The 23,919-nt window shown below is 38.7% G+C and overlaps 1 protein-coding gene across 1 annotated transcript in view; it reads left to right on the forward strand.

The window, feature by feature from the left end:
- The first annotated feature begins 4,408 nt into the window (after positions 1-4,408).
- znrf2a (zinc and ring finger 2a) overlaps positions 4,409-23,919 on the forward strand; it is a 28,271-nt gene continuing 8,760 nt past the window's right edge. The window contains exon 1 of the mRNA XM_036567565.1: positions 4,409-5,184. Coding sequence (XP_036423458.1) covers positions 4,857-5,184 — 328 coding nt within the window. The 5' untranslated portion in view covers positions 4,409-4,856. The remainder of the gene's footprint in view (positions 5,185-23,919) is intronic.

A 23,919-nucleotide genomic window follows, 5' to 3' on the forward strand; every position in this document is an offset into this window, starting at 1 on the left:
CAGCTTGTTGTGTTCTCTTTGTCACATGATAGAAAAAAGTAAAACATTATTGACAATACGTGCAATACTTCCAGTTTATTTGATTTAAATAAACAGGCAAGAAGCTTGGGTTGCTATGCAGATTCATAGCATCGCTGTCAGAGCAAAATCTTCATTTTTGTTGTTTTTTTTATGTTTATACATAATTTGAATGTGTCAAACTTTCATAATTAGTGGACCAGCAGAAATAGTCCAAAATTACTTGAAAATATATTTACTTCTATTAACATCCATTCAAAGTTATGAGGTTTTTCTCCTTCTCCTGTAAAGTTACTGATTTGGAGGTACAAAATTGGTCCCAACAGTGATGTGTGAAATTCTGATAGTATTGCATGTAAGGTTTATCATACACTATATGAACAAAAGTATTGGGACACCTACACATTACACCTTCAGGAGCTTTTATGACATTTCATTCTAAATCCATAGGCATCAATATGGAGTTGGTCCCCCTTTGCAGCGATAACGGCTTCCATTCTTCTGGGAAAAGATTTTGGAGAGTGTCTGTGGGAAGTTTTACCCATTTATCCAGAAGAGTACCTGTGAGGTCTCTTGTAGTTCCATCCCAAAGGTGTTTGATGGGGTTGAGGTCAGGGCTCTGTGAGGGTCAGTCAAGTTCTTCCACACCAAACTCACCCAGGCATGCCTTTATGGAGCTGCTTTGTGCACTGGGGCTCAGTCATGCTGGAACAGAAAAGGTTCTTCCCCAAACTGTTCCCACAAAGTTGGAAGCGTTCAGTTGTCCAAATAGTCTTGGTCTGTTGAAGCATTAAGATTTCCCTTCACTGGAACTAAGGGTTCTAGGCCAACCACTGATAAACAGCCCCATATCATCATCCCTCCTCCACCAAACTTTACAGCTGGCACAGTGCAGTCAGGCAGGTAACGTTCTCCTGGCTTTCGCCAAACCCAGACTCATCCATCAGACTGACAGATAGAGAAGCGTGATTCATCACTCCACAGAATACGTTTCTGCTGCTCTAGAGTCCAGTGGCGGTGAGCTTTACACTGACAGTGGGACTGAACGAAACACCTGAATTCAATGATTAATGCTTTTGGTCATGTGGTGTAATTTGAAACTGATATATCTACAATTTAGTAATACAAAAAACTGACAGGAATATAAAATATAAGTAAATATGAAACAACATGTAAACATGTGGTTTAAATCTTAAATTTATCCACATCTACACTAGCACTGAAAAATTGGGAATCACAATTTGAAAGTTTAAGATTATTGTTTTCAATGATAATTTAAAAATGATTCTAATATGATGATTTCAATTCGTTAGTAGGAAGCTTTGAAAAAAAATGTTAGGTGTGTCCAGAATGATGAACAGAGGTTTAGATTATCGTATAAAGATTGAGAAAGCTGTAGAACATTAAAAAAGGTTATGTAATATAATTATCCAGAATGTCTCATATTACAGATGTGGTGATCACATCTCAAGTAGATAATGTAACAACAAATAACTGTAATTACAGTATATTATTAATCATTTAATAGTTTTTTTGGTGTTCTCAAACACTGAACCAATTAAATAAAACATCTTGAAATGTCTTCTGGTGTCTGTCTCATAGCATTTATACACTGTGTAAGTTAATACAGAACAAAATTACAATAATTATTCTAAACCTTTGGAGCGCTAGTGCACATAAACAGAACCTAATCAGTTTTAAAATGTGTCTTATGTAGCTACACACATATAAAATAAACAAAATAATGGTTGCAGAATAGTTGCATGCACTTCACATGTTTAAAAACCTGTAACATAACAGGAATAAAGTGATTGCACATGAAGTAATATGAAACTGTGAGCAAGTGTGACATTGTGAATTTTCGATCACATGATATGATGCACCATGAAATTACACATGTGGAAAGTGAGTGAATGAATAATGATACAAGGAAAAAAGAAATAAAATGACATGTGCTTCACATGTGGAAGGCCCACGTGTGGAAAACGGGTGTAAAAAATAATGTGTGAAGTGTCTAAAAACACATGATCATGAAAGTCATGTGACGTTTGTGTGAGGAAAGTACAGAATAAGGTTTCAACATGCCTACATGATTAAAATATGAAATGAGGTGTATAGTGAAATACAAACTACTGTAAACTAATAATAATAATAACAATAATAATGAACTACTATCTGCTACAACCAATGTTAGAACAATAATTCAGCAGAGAACAATCATTAAAAACACGACAGTTAAACACCAGGCTTGATTTACATTATAACAGTGAAATAACTAAATAATGATAGATACACTCAAGGAGGGAAGTTGGCCTGTAAGGGCCTTTTATAATAGTTCATATGTATCAGCCTTAAAGGTGGCATTCCAGCCTAAAACTGCCAATGAATATGTTATTTATCATGTTATGTAATAATCTGCAGTGCAGCCCTCAGCCAAGTCAGTCTGACACTGTTCACAAATTTGTCTTTTTTTAGAGTTTTTGTTTATCAGTGTTCTCTCACTACAGTACCCAGCATGCATTAGAAAAATACATCTTTCAACCACTGGGAATCCCTGTGGTGTCAACCAATTATGACTGCTAATGAATACAACCAAGCTAGCATGTGTGTAACCCTGTCCTTAGTCACTGAACAAAACTGTAAAGAAACCAGTCATCCTATCTTTATTTGATGGACGCCAGAAACAGGTTTACAAAAATAAATAAATAAATAAATAAATTTCAAAACAGTTTGGCCCCAAAGCATTTTTTAAAAAGGTTCATCCCAACTTCAAGACGCATCATCAGAAGGTGATTTTCCTAATCTTTAAATCAAAAAATATCACTCTACAGACTACTGGGGCACCATTATACCAGATAGCAAGAGCACAGCAGGCCCGCTGTTGGCCTGTTGATGTGGGGGGTTGATGACCACTGACAACCCTTTAAAGAAAAGCTGTAACAGGTCCGAAAAGAGGTCTGTGGAGACGGTGCCATTGTAGCTGAGCTCGCTAACCCTCCTCTGAGGAGCTGCGAGTGAATCAAGTGAGTCAAACTAAACAATGCAGGGCATTATGGGTATAACCTATCATTGGTTGTACACTACTTATTGTGGTGCATTGTGGGTTTGTTTGAGTGCACTGTGTTTCCGGACATCACTACAAAATGGCAGAAACCAAAAAATAGTGCACTATTTAGTGTACTGGGCGCAGTTTACGTATCACAGAAGATCCAGTGCACTCAATTTTACTGTACTTAATTAGTTTTTTTTGTGTATCTTTGTACTTTACTGAAGTTTTTCCAGTTTGGGCAACTTTTTACTTTTACTCCACTACATTTCAAAGTCAAATATCTTACTTTTTTCTCCACTACATTATGAGAAATCTGTCGTTCCTTTTGGTTTATGTGTGTATAAAAACAAAAGAAGCGCAAAGCAAGAACACCAATCAGGGCACAGCGCACACTTTGTTTTGAGCTTGTTTTGACCTGTTGGACATACCGACCCAGTGCAGCATATGGTTCAACGTCAGTGCAGCAGCGTAAAATTTTGGGAGAGTCTATTCAACATAAATGATGGAACTAAGCTAACTTTGTGTAAATAGACCACAATATAGAAATATGTACACATATGCAGTTGTGACTGACGTGTCTTTTTTCTAAATTTATACAAACTCTATTTCATTTAATAGTAAATTTGTTTTGACTAGTTTATGTTTATGAACAGAGACCTACAGATGCAGTTTAGTAAAGGAAAACTCATTTGTGAACCTGAGTTTAAAGCAAGTTTTTATTAAACTCAAAATTGTAACTAAGTTGCAAATAAATCTTAAACTGAAACTTTGCTTGTTCGCAAAAGGTGATTTCAGAGCCACTCAGTTCTACATAATGGAAACTGTTTGCCTTCAGTGTTTTGTGCTTATGATAATTTTAATAGACATCAGCGTCACTAATTAATGACATTCTATTAAAAGACTGGTTCACCAAGAATGACACTGGAGTATTCTCACCTAAAATGAGTTAATGAAGAGTCATGTTACAAAAGCGGTAATAGGACATCAGAGTCATAATTAATCTTTTAGTACTTTTACTTTTGATATTTAAGTACATTTGAAGGCAAATACTTTTGTACTTTTACTCAAGTGGAGGTCTAAAGGGAGGAACTTCTATTTTTACTGGAGTAATATTTTACCTTGGGTGTCTTTACTTTAACTCAAGTACATGGTTTGTCCACCACTGTTTATAACGCAAAGACGGAATCGTGCATTTTTTTTGTTGTTTTTTTTTTTTTTTCGAAAAATTGGTGGAATTCCCCTTTTTAAGGACTTGGCAAGTGAGAGAGATAAGGGCGCTTCGGCCTTGGGGGCGCGGTCGTGCGCTGACGTCACCCGACGCCAATAAAGGGGGCGGGGCGAATGGGGCGCCGTTCACGCGGCGCTTAATCTGCGTCTCGCGCTCCGTCTGCACGAGCCGGTTTGGGTGGCGGTTAGTTTACCAACACAGGTCAACTTTGCTGAGAGGAGCCGTTAGACATGAAGCGTCTAACGGCGCTAGGAGCGGCTTCAGTTCGGACAGAGCTCTGTGTTTAGTCTCGTTTCGAGTTGTCCGGTTGTGGAAAGCCCGAGCAGGCCTGCTGGAAACTTCACTCACCGAAGAGCAACAAGTGTGCTGGAAAAAACACTTTATTCAGCCATGACAGTTCACCAACTGCCGTGTAGACCGCTGGACCTTTTTCTCCTCTGCGGCTCTGTTTAACCTGTTTAACGGTAGCGAGAACCAAAGCAGCCCTTTATTCCGTTTTGAGTGCCCTTCGTAGTTTTTAAGTGCGAAACAAACTTGAGGATAACAAAAAAAAGCTCAGCCATGGGACCCAAACAGAGCAGCCCGGCGGCGAACGGCCGCGTCCGGGCTTACTCCGGCTCCGACCTGCCCTCCTCCACCACCGGCGGCGGCTCTGGCAGGGCGGCCGTGCTGAGGTACTACGCGAGCGGAGCGGGGAGTCAGCCGGCGGCGCAGAGGGGCCGATACGGGGCGGACGGCAGACCGAGTTCTCTGATTCAGTCCACGGTTATACCGGGCAGCGGGGGAACACAGAGACAAGGAGATGGCACGGATGGAGAGCGAGACCTGTCCGGCCCCAGGCTCTTAATCGGGTCCTTACCTGCCCACCTGTCTCCGCACCTGCTTGGAGGTTAGTCCACATCTGAAATGGTAGATTTCCTTTGGTCCATATGTTCTCTGAGCCTCCCTGAACACACACCTGAAGGAGGAACGGTCATGGCTATGTCTAAAAAGCGAGGTTATTATTATGTCTGGTCTTTTGGTCACACAAGGCCTGTTATTTTTAATAAAACACTACCAAATCCGAATGTGATTTGCATATAGATGTATGCAAATTACATGCAATAAAGAAATCTAATACGTGCTGTTAGATGTCCATCCAAGCTACAGCTACACTCTTAAAAAAGATAGTTAATCAAGGTTGTTTAGTAAAGGGATTGAGTCTATTTAGAACCATGCGTTCTATAAAGAACCACTTCATGCTTGAATGGCTCTTTGAATGGTGAGATGGTTCTGTGTTGAACTTTTTTGAAAATGGCTCTATAAAGCACCAGAAAGGGTTCTGCTGTTGTTCTGATGTCAAGCTTGTAACCCTTTTGGATGCTATATAGAACGCTCTTCAAAAAGATCCTACATAGAGCCGTATACAACATGTCCTCCATCAATCTGGAGAACCATTTCACCATGTGAAGAACACTTTAAGCATGCAAATGGTGCTTTGAGTCTTCATGGTTCTAGATAGAACCATTGTCTTTTACTAAGGAACCCTTGAAGAACCTTTTTTAAGAGTGAATAGCACCAAAAAGGGTTCTGCTGTTGTTACAATGTTAAGCTGGTTACAATAGAAGGACCCTTTTTGTTCCATATAGAAGCATATACAACACATTCTCCATCAATCTGGAGAACCATTTCACCATGTGAAGAACACTTTAAGCATGCAAATGGTGCTTTGAGTCTTCATGGTTCTAGATAGAACCATTGTCTTTTACTAAGGAACCCTTGAAGAACCTTTTTTAAGAGTGAATAGCACCAAAAAGGGTTCTGCTGTTGTTACAATGTTAAGCTGGTTACAATAGAAGGACCCTTTTTGTTCCATATAGAAGCATATACAACACATTCTCCATCAATCTGGAGAACCATTTCACCATGTGAAGAACACTTTAAGCATGCAAATGGTGCTTTGAGTCTTCATGGTTCTAGATAGAACCATTGTCTTTTACTAAGGAACCCTTGAAGAACCTTTTTTAAGAGTGAATAGCACCAAAAAGGGTTCTGCTGTTGTTACAATGTTAAGCTGGTTACAATAGAAGGACCCTTTTTGTTCCATATAGAAGCATATACAACACATTCTCCATCAATCTGGAGAACCATTTCACCATGCGAAGAACCCTTTAAGCATGCAAGTGGATCTTTGAATGTTCATGGTTCTATATAGAATCATTGTATCTTACTAAGGAACCCTTGAAGAACCTTTTTTAGAGTGGATAGCACCAAAATGGGTTCTGCTATTGTAACGATGTCAAGAACCCTTTTTGGTTCTATATAGAATCATATATAACACATTCTCCATCCATCTAAGGAACCCTTTCACCTGGCAGAGAACCATTTAAGCATAAAATGTTTCTATATAGACGTTATGGTTGTAAATAGAGCCAGTGCCTTTATCAGAGTACCCTTGTAGAACCATTTGAACACTTTGGACCAATCAGAGCAAGTTCTGCAGCATTTTTCCATATCATACTAAATTTGGTTTTTGGAAATTTAAATGGGTCAACTGAGTCATAAACGCCACCCTGTGTTGTTTTCATTAGATTTGATTTACGTTGGAACAAAATCATTGCTTGTTATTAGACGTCCAGCCATGGCAACACTAATAAGAGCACTGAGCCAACACAGACTGCAATACAGACAACACAAGATGATCATAATAAGGTTAGCTTCTTGCTACAGGAACACAGGGATTATAATGATTATAAAGATAAAATGTCAGATAAAGAGCCTGTTCTGTTCAAAGGTCATTGAAGCACGTTATAGGTTGATTGCAGCTGAGGTTTTTGAGGTTATAAATCAATAAAAATCAAGAAAATATGTTGCCTGTATAAAGCAATAAAGCAAAATACATCAGAACAGTGCTGGGTGGAATTGAGTCGATTAAATTCGAAGTTCAGTGTCAGATTTTCCAAATTTATCACAGTATCATATGATGTGTAATGAGGCTAAAAGATTATTTTTGTTTGGCCTATTTTAAAAGAGTGCAGTTTTCAAATCGCAAGAGCTGCAGTTTTATTTATAGCCTGTGTTGTCAACAGTGTTGTCTTAAGTTTTAAGTGGGGATATTTAACCTAATAACACAGCTTGTGCACCTCCTATAGACCAATCAGAGGCAACAAAACACTTCAGTACAGAACTAACTGACAGTAACTGGCAGCATTCAGGCCTCAAGGCAGAACAGGTGGACTTTCCTGGTGTTCTTCGCCAAAATAACAGATCCTTAATCTATAAAAAAGATTAAATCACAGTCACAATATTGGTCAAAAAATTGCAATTTGATATATTCCCCACATCGTTCAGCCCTAATATGTAATTTGGCATTGTTACTGTTAATGAGCCCATTCTGCTAGAGCAGCGTGCTAAAATAATGTCTTTACAAACCTGACATAGCTGGTTTTCTTCTGTTCTCTTGTCTTAAAATTATACCAGCAGAGGCCTTACACAGTATTTTAAATGTTGGATGAGAAAAAAAGGCACATCTCCAGGAAGGACATATTAAACTATTTAGTTTTCTGGATGTAAAGCACACAAGCAGTTTGTTTTTATAAAAAAAAAAAAAATAAACTGTTTAATAAAATAGTATCTTATAATGGAATGCTTAACTTTTCACTATCAGAGTACACTCCTGTGAAAAAATGGGCCAAGCCCCAAATGGCAAAACATTAAACTTTTAATGGTCTTAACAACAAATCATTAAACAAATAGATGAACAGTAATAGATAGTGGTTAGTGTGGGAGAGCTTTTCCCTTTGACTTCTTTAAATGTTGAAGTCTTGTGGGTAAACCTGCAGACAGTCTTTTACAGAAAGAAGAGTCAATACTGTTTAGCTCAGCACTGATGGCTTCAAACAGCTGAAAACATTGCCAAGTTAGGCTACGTTCACATTACCAGGTTGAAGTGGCACACGTCTGATTTTTTGCCCTAATGTGATTCAGATCTGATGTTTTCAGGGCTGTGTGGGCACACAAATCTGATCTTTTCAAATCCGACCTGAGCCACTTTCATATGTGGTTCTAGATCTGATACGTATCCGATGGCCATGCGACCTTAATGTGACGCTCAGATCGGAATTCATGCTCTTCTCTTCTACTGCGCGTGCGCCGTCATTCAGCGTTACCATGGCAACAGCACCAAACTGAAGATAAAGCCTGTAAACGGTGGAAAAGCAACACATCTCACCCTTTTCGGCTTCGTCTGGCTCTAATAATGAACAGCTGAGAGCTGATCAGAGTTAATTATCTTCACAGTGAAGCTCGTTCTGCTCGTTAGTTTGTTTGCTCGTGATGTTACTGAGTAGGATGTGCGCATGTGGGTCATTTCAGGGTCGGTTCGTTCACATTAATGACCAATTTGAATCGCTTACCTAAACGAGTGTCAACCATGGTGTCAGAGATTGGATTTGAGCAATGAGGTTTGTAATGTGAACGTAGCCAAAGTTTGTGTTTAATGTCCAAATATTCTCCATCGGGTTTATATCTGGACTCTGATCAGCCCAAAACCGACAGTAAAAACTATTTTGGGCTTTTTGCATAGGAGTGTATGTCAAAATTCTGTGAAACTCGTGTAAATAACATCACCCAGCACCAGATTAGAATCCGTTTCTGCGTAAATATGGCCATTTTGAAGCTATGTTTGGTTTGACTGGTAGCATAACATCCGACTGAGGCCTAAAAACAGCCATGCCAGTTAGGCTTATGATACGGGGAAGCGGCCTGGTATTTGTTATTTAAATATGTTTTGGGTGCAACAAGACACGTCCCCAACAACATGGACAACACTTGCACATTTTCAGCATTAACAACACTGCAGCATTGACTTTCATGGCCTACGTAGGTCACTTGCAGTCGTTTCTTGCCTCAAGTAAAAATGCACTTCTTGAATCAAACTGTTTCGCATATTTACTTCATGAACAATCTGTTTAGTCCAAAATACGGAACTCATGCATACTAATTTATCCTGGTCAGATGATTGTTTTCAAATCAAACCTATCACATATTTCATCTTTTAGCACCAGTGATCCTAATGGGCTACCTGCCCCTGCTACACAGCAACTCTTATTTGTTTTGGTAACAGGCAGCCTTAGTTCTTACCTCATGCAGTGTTCTGTGCACAGGAGAGCACTAACTTATAGCCATGATACGGAAAGTGCACCCTTTATCACCGTGGCCACTGCTTAAAGGATTATCCACTCAGTACTTCCAAAAAAGGCTGTTCAGAAGTTCCATCTCTTGTGAAAGTCGTACGCTGACTTTGTTTGTCTAACTTGTTACATGATATCAGGAACAGCAGATGGTAAGGAATAAGTTGAGGGCCTGCCGTTTGAATAATGTACCTCATATACGTTAGAGTTGCACCGATACTGTATTGGTATCGGCACTCATACTGACACTTAAATGTAGTATCGGTATCGGCAATGGTGATACCAACACCTCAAAAAATGTTTTGATGCGCACATGCACTGATTCACACTAGTAGAACTTTACATTATGTTGGTGGTGTGGGTTGATGGGCAGCAGCAAATATGCTCATGGCAGCGTCTGCAATACCAGTATTTTGTGGAAAGGCAGTAGTAGTGGGTGATATACTGGTTGGAGCCGATATGTCACAAATACACCAGATGCTGCGACATACAAGCAGAAAACACACTAACGGGAGCCCCTTACCTTCTTTGGGTAATCACTCATCTCCCGCTCTGTAGTCAGTCGGAGTTAATGTTGTGTAGGGAGCGAAAATTATTATTAATAAAAAAAATTATTATTAATTATTATCTCCAAAATAGTAACTTTACAGGAGAGGGCAAGAGTGTTCTTTACTTTCATTGTAAGTCAATGTAAAGGTATATTATTCCAAGTAATTTTAAAGCATTGCTATCGGTCTATTCATCATGAAGTTTTCACACGATGTTCAAATGATACAAAAAAACGAAAAATCGACAAAAAAGAAGCAGATTCCAAGTTAGTCACAACAGCATATCACGCGGTCAAAAGAGAGATGGAATGAGAGACCTTCAAATTAAAAGTGGACTGGAACTCGGTAGCCAGTATTGGCCTGCAGAAGGTAAGGTAATATCCGCTAACTTATGCATGCAAATGCGAACATTAACTTTATTGATACCTTTAATGTGAACGTATTTATAATAAAATAGAAATCCAGGTCAGAGGTAGGAATTTGAGCAGTTTTGTTAAAAATGTTGTCAAACATTAGGTTTACCGTGATATTCTATGATGTTTTATGGGAATCTCGTCTGAAAGAGCTCTAGTTGTCCAGCTTTTATTAGCATTCTGGCTGATGCCTCTACTGATGCCAGCACAAGAGACCTTGAAGGGGTGATGGTGAGGTTCTTAAAGGATGGAGAGCCGATAATAAACACGTTTGTGGCTGTGGAGGAGCTGCAGCACAGTACTGCTGTTATGAAACCTTTGCCTAATAACTGCAAAAAGAAAACAAAAGTTGTGAGAATGTACACATGTTTAAAGAAAAAAAATAATTAAAATAAATCTTAACTGAATATATTAGCTTATATGTGCTGATTTATATTTGAATAACACTTTCATATACAAACATTTGCTCGGGACAGTAGAAATTTGGTTCGGGGCGGTGAACTTTCAGGTTACTTGTCCGACTGGACAAGTTGGGGAAAAAAGTTAACGTTGAGCCCTGCATGCTAATCATGATACAACCGTACGTTACAGTTCTATATAATAAACGGCAGTGTAGTTCGATATAATGTGATATGTTGTATTGTTAAATCCTTACTATTTTGTTTAGCTCAGTTACGTGGTTTTGCCCAAGTACATGCTATTTTAGAATCTTTTGTTTTATGCTTTTCTAAGCCAAGCTAATCCTGTGTAGTGTACAAATTAAATTTTATTTAAAAATGCTGTATATTCATTTGCAATGACTTTGGAAATAACAGGTTTTTGGGAAGAGTAATGGCTGATGTACAATGGAAAACACATTTTTATTTCTCTAATAAAGGTGATATTAATCATTATTTCTTGTATTTGTAAAGCCCAACAACTTATATCCTGAGAACAAAAAGGAAATTCATGAAGGTGTTATACACTCTCAGGAAAAGAGGTATGAAACTGTCACTGGGGCAGGACCCCTCTTGTCACTGGGGTGGGACCCTCAAGAGTACATCTCGGTACCTTTAGTCAGGGAACATAACTGTACCATAATCCATTATATTTTCTAAGTTGTACTGACTCCACACACCCCGTCTCGTCTCCAGGCTTTTATTTTATTGTTCTGTTTTAAAACATTCAGTTATGAAAAGGTACAAATATGTACTTTTCAAATGAAAACCTTATTTAAGGTTCACAATTGGACCTTAAAACCACTGTTGTACCTTTGAGGGAACATTTACATTGTTTGTACCTTGATGAATGAAAAATGTACCTGCACAGAACCTTTATTTCTAACAGTGTATAGAGGTCTGTAGAATCTAGACAACACAAAATATGAAAAAATCAGATTGAATCCTGGCCTCAGAATCGAAAATCATATTAATTTGTCTGTCTGTACAACCCTTATAAATGTATTTATCAAATTGCCGAGCTTTTCAGTGGGAGGCTTTTTGAATGGTGTTCTAGAAGTGTTTGTTTCTCTGTCATGTACCTGCCGTTCACACTAATAGCTGCTCACATGGCAGCTTATCCAACAGAACCAGGAAACTGTGTGCTGTTTTGTCCTCTGTATATACTGTACATTTGCCACGGGCTATTTGCAGCAGGGGAATTGCCCTAAAACCTTCACCCAAAACAGATAAGGATGAGATAACACATGGGTAACATGGAGTCAGTCACATGATCCTGAGCCCTGTGGTTGGGCTGTGCTGGAGACCTGATTTGCCACGTTATTAAGAAGTGGAACACACTTAGCAAGAGGGACGTCTGAATGGCTGCTTCTTCTGAGCTGCTGGCTTTTCAGAAATGGAGCATTATTTTTTGCAGCTTGTTGACTTTTCATCTGTTTGCATCATCACAGCGTAAAGTTCATCTGAAGCTCAAGTGTGCGTGGGTGCATTTCTTGAATCAGACAGTTTCATGAATTGATTTATCTACTCAGACACCACATAATACGTGTGTTGTTTGATGTAGGCGAGTGATCGGAAAAGTGAAGGGTGTATTTTATCGCTCTGCAGGAATGCTGGTTATGATGATACGAAAGCGATACTGTGGGTTTTTTGGCGTAATTAGTTCCTGATCAAAGGTCATTATGCATGTTGTCATATCACCTGTGGTTTTTGATCCAGTGCGAGATTCAATGTTGGGATAGGCAGGTTATTTATTTTTCAGGTCTTTCTAAGCAGTTTAGATATAATATAATCCACTTACATAAGGAGGGAGAAAGTCAAAGGAAAAACAAATGGGGGGAGAAAAAAAACAAGAGTTTCCAGAACTGGAGTTAAAAATTATTAAAAGATAAAGAAAAAATGGGACTCCTAACAGTTGTGCAAGTGTGACCTGGTAGACACTGAAACTGTCCCCATCAGATAAACAGCGCTTAAAGCTTTTAGTCTTTGAGAGAGAGGAGAAAATCAAGCTCTGCTCTTTGTCCATTCTTCCCCTGTGAGAAGACAGTTCGGCGCTATGGGCCAAGAAGTCCTTACTGAGAAAAGGAAATGGATGAAAGAAAAAGATGAAAGAAAATGTTCAAATCAAACAAAGACTCTCCTGGTATTTTTAGAACAATGGACTGACCACCCCAGAGTCCAGACCTCAGCATCACAGAATGTTTTTGGGATTGCCTGGACTGAAAGTGCAGAAAGTGCAACCAGTTTCTAAAACTGAACTTTGGAGGTGTTGAAAAATATCCTTGCAGATTTCTTTGAAAAACTGAAAGTGAGTCTCCTGAAAAGAATGGGAGCTGTAATAAAGCCGACACACTACATATTGAAAAAATATGTGTGATATAATGAATTAGATTGTGGATAATTTGATAAAATTAACTCGTACTTGGAGAGAAAATAAAGCAAGTTGCATTCCATGCTTGGGGCATTTTAATGCATGTGACTGTGGTTAAGTGTGGCTCTCAGGGCCAAAGTACATAAGATGTTTTGGAATATGGAGCGTTCAAAGGAGGCAGGATAACCCCGGGTTAGATTTAGTGTTTGTGGGTTTGTTGGTGGGTGGGTGTCTGCGGTCACATTCCTTATCATAGATTGGCCTTGGCCCTTTAGGAGCAGCTGTTGTGTTTTGCTTGTGGTCTGTTGCATAACCATAGTGTCAGCCAGGAGCAGAGAAGTTTGCCCTCTGAATATCGTGCCTTGTTAGTGTCAGGCAAGAAAACATAGAGGGACTCTGCTTGGATCTCACAGTCAGTATGAGACTCTATTAGATTTCTATAAATACTTATCATGCCTAAACATGGAACTGGGCAGCAATTACTGTTTACGTGTAACAGCCACTACATGCACTGCCTCACTGTTGTCTGAAGCGTGACCTACGTGCTGTGCAGTAGTCAGCCAAAAACCGCTGTTAACTACGTTGTTTATTTTTCAGCTTCAAAGAAAAAAAAGCTGAAAACATTTCTTAAACTGAAAATTAATAATAATTAATATAATAATAGTATAGTGTGTCCACTCTTTGCCTTTGTTACAGCTTCCATTCTTTTCAGGAGACTCACTTTCAGTTTTTCAAAGAAATCTGCAGGGATATTTTTCCACACCGAACTCATGGTTCAGCCTTAGAAGTTAGTTGCATTTTCTGGTTCTCATGATCCAAATAATCCCAAACACATTTAGCGATGTTGAGGTCTGGCCTCTGGGGTGGTCAGTCCATTGTTCTGAGAACACCAGCAGCTTCTTTGCTTGATGTGTCTGTCTCCTTTTCTCAGGCTTCTGGACAGCTACACATCCTTTCAGATCCATAGCACTGAGTTCGTCTCACAGTGGAAGGATGGATGTGGATTTTTTTTCAAATCTGAACCAAAAATGAAAAGCTTTAAGTGCTGTTTATCTGATGGGGACAGTTTTGGTGGTCATGCACGATTCTTAGGAGTCTCATTTTCTCCGGCTTTCTAAGTATTTTTTTTAATACAGTTTTGGAAACTTTTTTTAAACTTATTTCCGTTTGACGTTCTCCTTACTTACGCAAGTGGATTATCTTATATCTCCTGAAATCTCTCCAGTCTTCTTGACTGGACATAATAAAGGGTGGTCTCTGACTTTTGCACAGTACAGTATAGCAGGCACTGCATGCATTGTTCCATTGTTTTTCACAGACATCCTTGTCTGAGGGTTGACCCGGGCTTGGAAAGACCAAGGAAATTATAAAAAAAAGCTCAAGCCTTTGCAATTCAGACTCCTCTTGTATGCAGTGATTGTGTATCAAACTTGGATACGTAACAGCTCTGAAAGCTGATCTGCAGCTGAATGGAGATATGGACACAGCGTTGTGTATTTGGTTTCCTGTTCCCCCATTGCTGCATGGCCTTATTTTGGGCAACACGCTCTCTCAAAGTAATAGGAGGAAATCATATGACCGTGTACAGTTGATAGAGAATGAATGGTGTGCGAACATGATTGTTTGATTATTGTGTGATAAATGCCCATCACAAATCATGAGTTATGTGTGCCAGGCTTACCATACTGACCTGGGTCCTGTCTCACAAAGCAGGATTTCTTGCTTAGCCAGTTACCTTTTCAGCTTAGTTAGACCTGACCCTGCATTTTGTGTCTCACAATGGTGGTTCACTTATTATGGGGCTACATGACCATTGCAACTTGCGGTACATGCCTAACTCGCCCCAGGGCAGGTTAAGGTTGGGATTCTGACCAATCAGAGACGGCCTTCTGATGGACTCTTCTGGTCACTTTTTTCCCTCATGATGCTTGTTTCATCAGTCACATGATGGCAGTCATTCAATCTCCAGAGCCAGAAATAAACCTTAAAAAAAGTCTGCTGTGGATTGGTCAGTGTTGTAAACATGTGGTTGTTTAAAGACATTTGTGTTTCCTGTGTTTACTGAAAGGTCGGTCATTTAATTTCCATTACATTTGTAGTTGGTAATGTGAGCTAACTTAAATAATACGCAGTGTGACTCCACATGAGTGTGAAAAAGCCAATGATGTGTGGATTGTTTGCCTGAAATAAGCTTAAGTTGCTGTTTTAACAGTAAGTAAACTATATTAAATAAACAAAGTAAGCCAACCCACCTCAAGACCAGCAGGGACAGCTGATGGGGCTTCAATCTTGCATTAAGATCAGTAGCAGGACAAATTATTTCTTTCATTTCATGTATGTGTCTGTTTAAATTTGCATAACTTAAAATGTTTTGGGTTAACTAGCCAGTTAGGTAACACTTTACTGTAGGGTTCTGTTCATAAGGCTATATGACACCTACATAAGCTTTTCTTGACAACTGACATAACCCTACATAAATGTTTATAAATGCTTATTTTAATAGGACTCATCTGTCATAAAGGCTACTTTAGCTAACTTTGGTCAAAGCTGGCAAATGTAACCTTTTATAGTGAATGACGCTTATTGGAATAAAGTTTTATAAATATTTATGTAGGGTTATGTCAGTTGTCATGAAAAGCCTATGTAGGTGTCACGTAGCTTTATGAACAGCACCCTACAGTAAAGTGTTACCGCCTGTTACATCAGTGGTTTAGTCACTTGGGTATTTTTCGCATACTGGAGAATTTCATGTTGGACACAAACTGCCTTTTACTCAATGAAATCTACTATGGTACTACTACTACTACTACTATGTACTCTAGTACGAAATCAGTACGTGGCCATTATGTAGTAGGCAATTTTGAAATTTTAGTTTCAATGTTATAGATGCTTCTCTTTCCAAAAAAACTGCAAGTGCTATGTTAATCCCCACCCCTCCCTCTTTTTTGCTAGCTGAAATGTTTTGGTGGCCATAATTTCGATCCATCGCTACTTTCTCCATGTTTATGTAGATTTCTTTTTCCTTCTTTGAAAAACAAGTCAACTCCTTATGTTTCATGTGATTGGCTGTTTGCCTTAAACGTCACACTTTTATGTGCATGAATATTAATCGCAGTCTGAGTATCGAAATCTGGGTTAACAGAATATTAACTGCCTTTTGTAAAAAACAATAAACCATGTTTCCATTTGATCGTCCCTGTCCAAGTTAACCTTTCTTCCTTAGACAGAATCCAAGTATTAAATGTGTATTAAGTACATAAAGTTCCAGCACTGACACACACACACACACTCTCTGACTCGCACACAGAGCCTGCTGTGTGGACTTGGTGCCTGCACTTGTTGCTTTGGCAGTGTAATCGGCCTTCAGGAGTTAATCCGGGTGCATGTCGCAGCAAGCTGAACTTTCGCGTATGCTTGGCTGACCTGAATTTACTCTCCTTGTTAATCTTTGGTCCGAGCAAGCTGGCGGTGGTAAGCCAAAGGTGTTGATGGCTCTTAAGATCTGTAGTCAATGGCCCATATTTATTAGAGCTTTCAGAAAGCTGATCCAGAATCAATTTTCATATCTCGCTGAATTAAAATATAGGAATGTGATCTAAAAAAAGTTCCCAATAAATATGGGTCATTAACTCACTTGGGCTGGAACGCTGATTTATTTCCCTAGTTAGGTACTAAGCCTGGGCACTAACTAAAATTAAAGAGCACAATATTTTCTTGCTAAAAAATTGGGATTATTAATTATCACCTTTTTGAAGCATCATATTTGGCACTCATTTCCAATATCTGATTACATTGCCTTAGACATTGCATGTCTATATTATAGACATGCTGGAGTGCAAAAGACGTCATTATGTGCTTTACATACTTGATTTCGCTGGTGAAATCAATAATCAGTAATTTGTTATGCAAGTCAAAGACATGACATTCTTGTTTGGAAAGGAAGCTGTAGAAAATAGTAAACTTCCTGTAATGTCATAGAAAATGTTATCTTGTTCTTATCGCCTGTGCTGTTCTTTCATCTTTACACCCTATAGAGTCAGGTAAGGTCCATTTCGACTCCAAGGTCCATTCAGCTGGCTAGTGGTTTGCTCTGTCCTCAGAGCTTTGGGCTCAAGCCTTCTGCTCAGTGCAGGTAGTGCCAGTAAGTCTTGGCAAGCCCTGGCCAGCGCCTGTGTTTGTCTCCTTCATCCCTTAAAGCAGATTGTATGCAATAGAAACACAAACAGAAATAGTCCCACAATACACATGGTCTGCCTGTTTGCCAGTCTGTTTGCCTTTTTCTTGCTGCTGTGATATTCCTGGTTCACTCTAGGACACTTAAGGACCTTTCTATCAAAATCAAGCAATTAGTGTGTCCAAAGATCATGGCTACTGGAACAGTGTGCCTGGGCTAGTATTGCTGGTGATGCCCCAGCACTTTTTGATCACATTCAGTTGGTTTCTAATAAAAAATCTCCATGACTGCATGGACTACTGACCTATAGGCAAACTCAGCAGCAGAACCTAATCTGTGAAATGTTTTTACTGTGATGAGTATTTATACACTCCACACACCCCGTCTCGTCTCCAGGCTTTTTATTTTACTGTTCTGTTTTAAAACATTTGGTTATGAAAAGGTACAAATACGAACTTTTCACCTGGAAAAACTTATTTAAGGTTCACAACTGGAAACCTTAAAACCACTGTTGTACCTTTTGAGGTTGATGAATGAAAAATGTACCTGCATAGAACCTTTATTTCTAACGGTGTAGTTTGTTATAGAGGTGGGCAATATATTTTATCATTATCGTGATATCATGATTTTGTTATTGTGATAATATGCTTTTCTGAGCAAATATGGATATTGTCCATACTTAAAAACCACTGATCAACTGCATGTAACCTTACAAAGAGAACATCGTTATGCCTGTTTGTGTTTAGTGTAGTACAGTATGTGAAATGTTACAAATAAAAATAAGCTTTTAATAGAATTTTAATGACCTTTTTAAATGTTGTGATACATATTGTGTATTGTGAAAAGAACTTAATTGTGATTTTTGCTATATTTTTCATCACTAGTTAGTAAATTTCACAGTATAGTTACAAAATGTCAGGTACAATATTTATAAAGTCTACCTTGCTATGCTTGGAATTGTTGGTCTTCAGAGATGTTGGCTATCTATTTGAGGAGTAGACCCCAGTGAACCCTGCAGGGTCAAGACAAACATTGACCTTGTTCATTAAAAGGTTTGTTCCATTTCATTATAGATATCATCTCTGCTATATGTAGGGCTGAAAGCAGGCTGTGGGTTAAGTCCATGGGTACTGTAGACAGTCCAGTGGTCCCGTTGTCTTTTATGAATCAGATGAAGAGACGACTCTCAGCTTGCTTTAGCCAAGTCATGGCATGAATGAATGAATGAATTAATGAATGAACAAACAAACAAATTAATAAATACATTTTGCCCAAGCACTTTTGAAGGTGTGGCACAACCACGAATATTCCCTGTGGGCCGCTGTGTGGGATGTGCTGCACTGTTGGACCAAGAACAGCCAGGCACAGAGCCAGAAGTGATATGCGTCTTCCCAATCATGCAGTCCTACTAACACTTAGCTCACCCATCTGGCTCAGACAAAGGTAGGCAGGGAGGAAAAAGTAATAAGAAAACTGTAACTCTAGGAAACGAAGTGTGGGCTAAAATAAATTGCAAATTACAATTACAAAAATATATGTGGCACAAGATATGAATGTGTTTTTGGACATTCTCAGAGAGACCGCAGCATGCAGAAAGTGTTAAGCGCTAAGCTCCACAGCAATTTTTTGCATAGCATGCAAGTCAAGACACTCCATCAGAAAACTGCATTAAATAGAAAATTAAAATGATTTATTGAGCAGCAACCAGCTACAGTGGGTTCCTGAGTAGAAGATTTAGGAGTATTGCCAGCTGACCAATTAATTTGAAAGTGTCTTAAGCTAGAAAGATGCAGTATGTGATGTGATATATGTTTTGTTTGTTATATTTCATAAAGAAAACCTAAAAAAACAATCTTTATCCAGCTGCTTTGCAGTTTCAGTTTGTATCACTGGGTCTCTGAAGGAGGGGAATGACTCATCTTACAAATGTATGGACAAGGCTAACAAACGGTATTGAGATCAGGGCTTTAATGTCAACTTCAATGTGAAAATGTGCCTTTAAAATCAAAATGTGCCACTGTAGTGAACACCCGTGAGGTAGCTTTCTTTCGTTCGTTCTTTTGTTCTTAATAAGAATGAATGAGGTGCCCCCTAACACTCTATGGGCAAACATGGTTCCATTAAAGCACCTAAAGGTGAGTATTTTCAAACTTTGCAGCATACAGTTGCGTACAAAAGATTAGGTGTTCCACTTAAAATTGCATGTTTTGTTGATGTTCGAAATGAAAACAGCACTCATCCTCTTCAAAGAACACACATCTACACATTCAAAGTACTGTTTATTTGCTTTAACATTCAATATTGGATTTATATTGGTAAATAAAAGCGATTTTGCACAGGCCACATTTTGTTATGGCACATTTTATATTTCACATTTTATTTTTTGCAGTATTTAAAAAGTTGTGCATTAAATTTGCAGAAAAGTGCTGTACTTACATTTGTCCCATGTATAGGATGTGTTAACTTATTTTCACCTAGAATGTCATAAAGACGTGTAATTTGACCTTTGAACTGGTGCAGAAAATATGACTGTGGAGCCTAAAATTAAAGCGCTGAATAGTTTCAGGAAGGCAGTGAGTCATTTCTCGGCAAATTAACAAGACATCATTTGCTCTGTGAAACTTCCCCCAAACGTGGCCAACAGCTTGGCTATAGAGACAGGAATCTGAAAGGGGATTTCTCCAGGAGAGCAGGTCCGTTAGGTGCTCAGTGAGCCAGAAACGCCCAAGCTCTCCAAGGTCGGCGCTCTTCCTAACGGCCCACTGTGACTGTGACTGTCAGGTGACCAGAAGGAAATGGTACAAGTGAGGACAATGAACTTTGCATTATATCTAGATGGGCCTCCTCAATTTAGCAGCAACTAGGGTGAGGATGCACAAGTGTCCCAAACTGGGAAATAAGCCAACAGCTCTGGATATGCAGTGGTATGGATAGAGGGTTACCAATGCTAAGAGCAGTTGTGATGCTTAGAGCTGATATCCCTGAGGGAATGAGTGACTGCTGACATATTTGAACAGAACAGAACTGAACACGTCTGGCTACTCCTGGCTGATCCACTCGTACCAGCGCAACGCACACTAACACACCACCACCACGTCAGTGTTACTGCAGTGCTGAGAATGATCCACCACCCAAATAGTACCTGCTCTGTGAGGGTCCATGGGGGTCCTGACCACTGAAGAACAGGATAAAAGGGGGCTAACAAAGTATGCAGAGAAACAGATGGACTACAGTCTGTAATTGTAGAACTACAAAGTGCACCTATATAGTAAGTGGAGCTGATAAAATGGACAATGAGCATAGAAACAAGGAGGTGGTCATAATGTTATGCCTGATCGATGTATAAGCAATGTTTATCCTATTTGCAGAGCGTATAATGAGAGGAGCAGGTCTAGAGGAAGATAATCAAGGATTCTAAGTTGGTGGTAGATGTGGATGATACAACGCACATAGTGGAAAATCTGGAAGACCTGAAGGCCCTTATAAGCAAGGTTAAAGAACAGAGTGATAAGATGGGTTACCAACTCTATGAAATAGATCAAGGTTATGACAACAGGAAAGGCCATTCACTTTACCATTCAGGGAGAAGATGAGGAAATGGTGGACAGCTTTTGCCTACTCAGATCAATTATTAACAACAGAGGATCCAGCGCTCAAGAAAAAAAAGACATAGATTGGCATTCGGCAGAACAGGGAGCTTGAAAAGATCTTCAAATGCAGTGATTTGTCTCTACAAAGAAAAATCAGAATTGTCCAGGCTGTGGTCTTCTCTGTGGTTTCCTTATGGATGTGAAAGCTGGATAGTACAACCAGCTACATAGATGAATAGAATCAGAGTAATCATGAACAAGCTATTCAGAAGCCTGAAGACCCAGACAGAAGAGACAATATTCTACAGAAACACTATGCATTTGGTCACGAGGAATCGGAACTGATTTGATGGTACTTCATAATCATAATAATAATAATAAAGATAATAATTATAATAATAATAATTATTATGTTTTTCCACCAATCAGTGTGGTTTGGTACAGTTATAAACACATGATTATGCGTTTTGTCAGTTCCATGGCTTGCCTTCTGGTCCAGTTTCCTACTGATATCTGATCCTCAAGTATTTGCCGATACAGAGTACCGATACCAACATGAGCTCTGACATTACTACTCCATGGGTGCCTATAAAGTTTTATATTCTCAGAATTCCACTTTTTTTTATCTATCTATCTATCTATCTATCTATCTATTTATTTATTTATTTATTTATGGTAAAAGCAGTGTTCTCTGTCACAAACAAAAACGTAAATGTCATTTTCTGGTTGGATAACTTTACACTTGAATGGTTTAAAAAAAAAAAAGCTGTTGTGCTCTTTGACATGGTTAATCTTTAAATATGAAATAAAATGTTATGTATGAAATCCTCGCTCAAAATTCTGCTGTTACAGATTTAGCAGTGAGCATTTTGACTAGTGCTTTTTAAATAAATGTTATATATATATATATATATATATATATATATATATATATATATATATATATATATATATATATATATATATATATATAATGTCTTGATGGAGACATTAATTTTATTTTTTAATGTCACACAATATACTGTTTATTTATAGTCGTAGAGATATAAGGTGATGTTACCACAACCACCCAACCCCCTGGACACCCACATCAACCCCCTCCCCACCCATATAAGTGAAAGGAAAGAGAGAGAGCTGAGAGAAGTGAAAAAAGGTAGAAAAAACATACAGACTATGGATAGACTCAACAGGACAGGACAAAACATTTGACAAAGCAATAAACAGAGTAATAATGTCCCCTTCCCCTTTTTTACATGTTATAATTACGATATGGGTAGTTCTCAACTTCTCTGTGCGTGTTTTTAACCTCTTCCTAGAAACTGTGGAGAGAGAGATCAGCTCTTGATGTAAAAATTGAGACCAGGTTTAAGAGGCTGTAAGTCTTTCCAAGTTGCAGTGATCTGACGCTTTATTGAAATGTGGGTTCTGTCCTTCCAGTTCAGCTGTATAACTTTTTGGCAGTGGTGGGTCTTACAAAGGATTTGATATGATTGTGTGCTGAAAATGAAGGTTGCTGAGGGTCATTAAGTACTGATACATTGGAACATAAAAAATGGCAAGGCCCAAAATCTCTGAAAGCCTGTCCATGACCTCCGACCAAAACTGCTAGATAGTGGGACAAATCTAGAAGCATGATAGTAATTGTCTGTTAAGGTTGGGCCTGTATGCATGCATCACTGTGGCTAAATCCCATACAGTGTAGTTTCGTGGCTGTAATGTAGCTTCTTGTGAAGGATTTGAACAGCTGGTTCATGACTACTGTCACCGCATCTCTTTTGTCAGCTGAGATTACGTATTCCTTTTATATTTGAGGTCCATTTTTCAACTGGGAGTGAAATAGTGCCCTCCTTTGACACTTGGAGTTTATATATTTGTGATAACATTTTCTGAAGTTTAAGGCAGTGTCAGGGAGAGAGTGTGATTCCAAAAGTTACTGATATTAGCTATTTTCTTTAGAACATCTTTGAGTTGTATATACTGAAAGTGACCGTTATCTGGTATATTGTATTTTCCCTTGATGTCATGAAAGGTCATGAGCAAGCCACCAAAGAATAACTGTGCCAGGCTGGTTATTTCATTCTGCTTCCAGAATATAAAGGGTTTGTTATTTATCAAAAGCAGTGGATTCTTCCATACGGGAGTTCGATCAGAGGGCGAGTGGCTGTAATTCAGAATTTTGTTTGAATTACGAAGCATTCATGGTAGTACTTACTGTTGTGTTGTATTTATAATTTTTTTTTTATAGTTTTGTCTTTGAACAGATTGCTTTTAATATCCAGTTCCTAAATTAAACGGTCTTTGATGTCTAACTACATCTGGTTTGAGTTACTCATCCAGTGTCTAATGTAAAGCAATCGGTGTGATGGAAAGTAGTAACAGAAATCTGGAGCTCCAAGATTTTGACTACTGCTTGTCTCAAGCGTGATTATAATCCTACAGTGCTAACATGTTGCTTGCTTCAGTTAAGCAACATACTGCATCACTGTATATGGAACTGTTTGCTTCAGTTAAGCTCCATATACTGCATCACTCAATTTCTGATGCACATATGCTTCATGATATCAGTATATTCTACTTGTATTTAAGTGCCAGTTTTGGGGCCAATACTGGTACGGTATCCATCTCCATCACAGAAAGAAACCCTTGTGGGTAACCGTATCTTTTAACTGGCATCCAGCCTTTGCAGTGGGAGAAAAAGCCAGTGAATATTAAACTTAAAAGGGAAGGAAGAGGATTCCAAAGACAGTGGCTACTAATGAGTGACCTATTAGCCTTCAGAGGTCCACGAGTCACGATAACTCACTAAACCAATAAAATCCAACAGTGAATGTAAATGATGTCCAGGTTGGGGCATCAACTTGTGATTGTGCTCCTGGCTGTTCTTGTCAAAGGAAAAAAGAGCTAAGCATGTGTAATGATG

The sequence above is a fragment of the Colossoma macropomum genome, unplaced genomic scaffold (genome assembly GCF_904425465.1).
Source record: "Colossoma macropomum unplaced genomic scaffold, Colossoma_macropomum, whole genome shotgun sequence".
Lineage (NCBI taxonomy): Eukaryota > Metazoa > Chordata > Actinopteri > Characiformes > Serrasalmidae > Colossoma > Colossoma macropomum.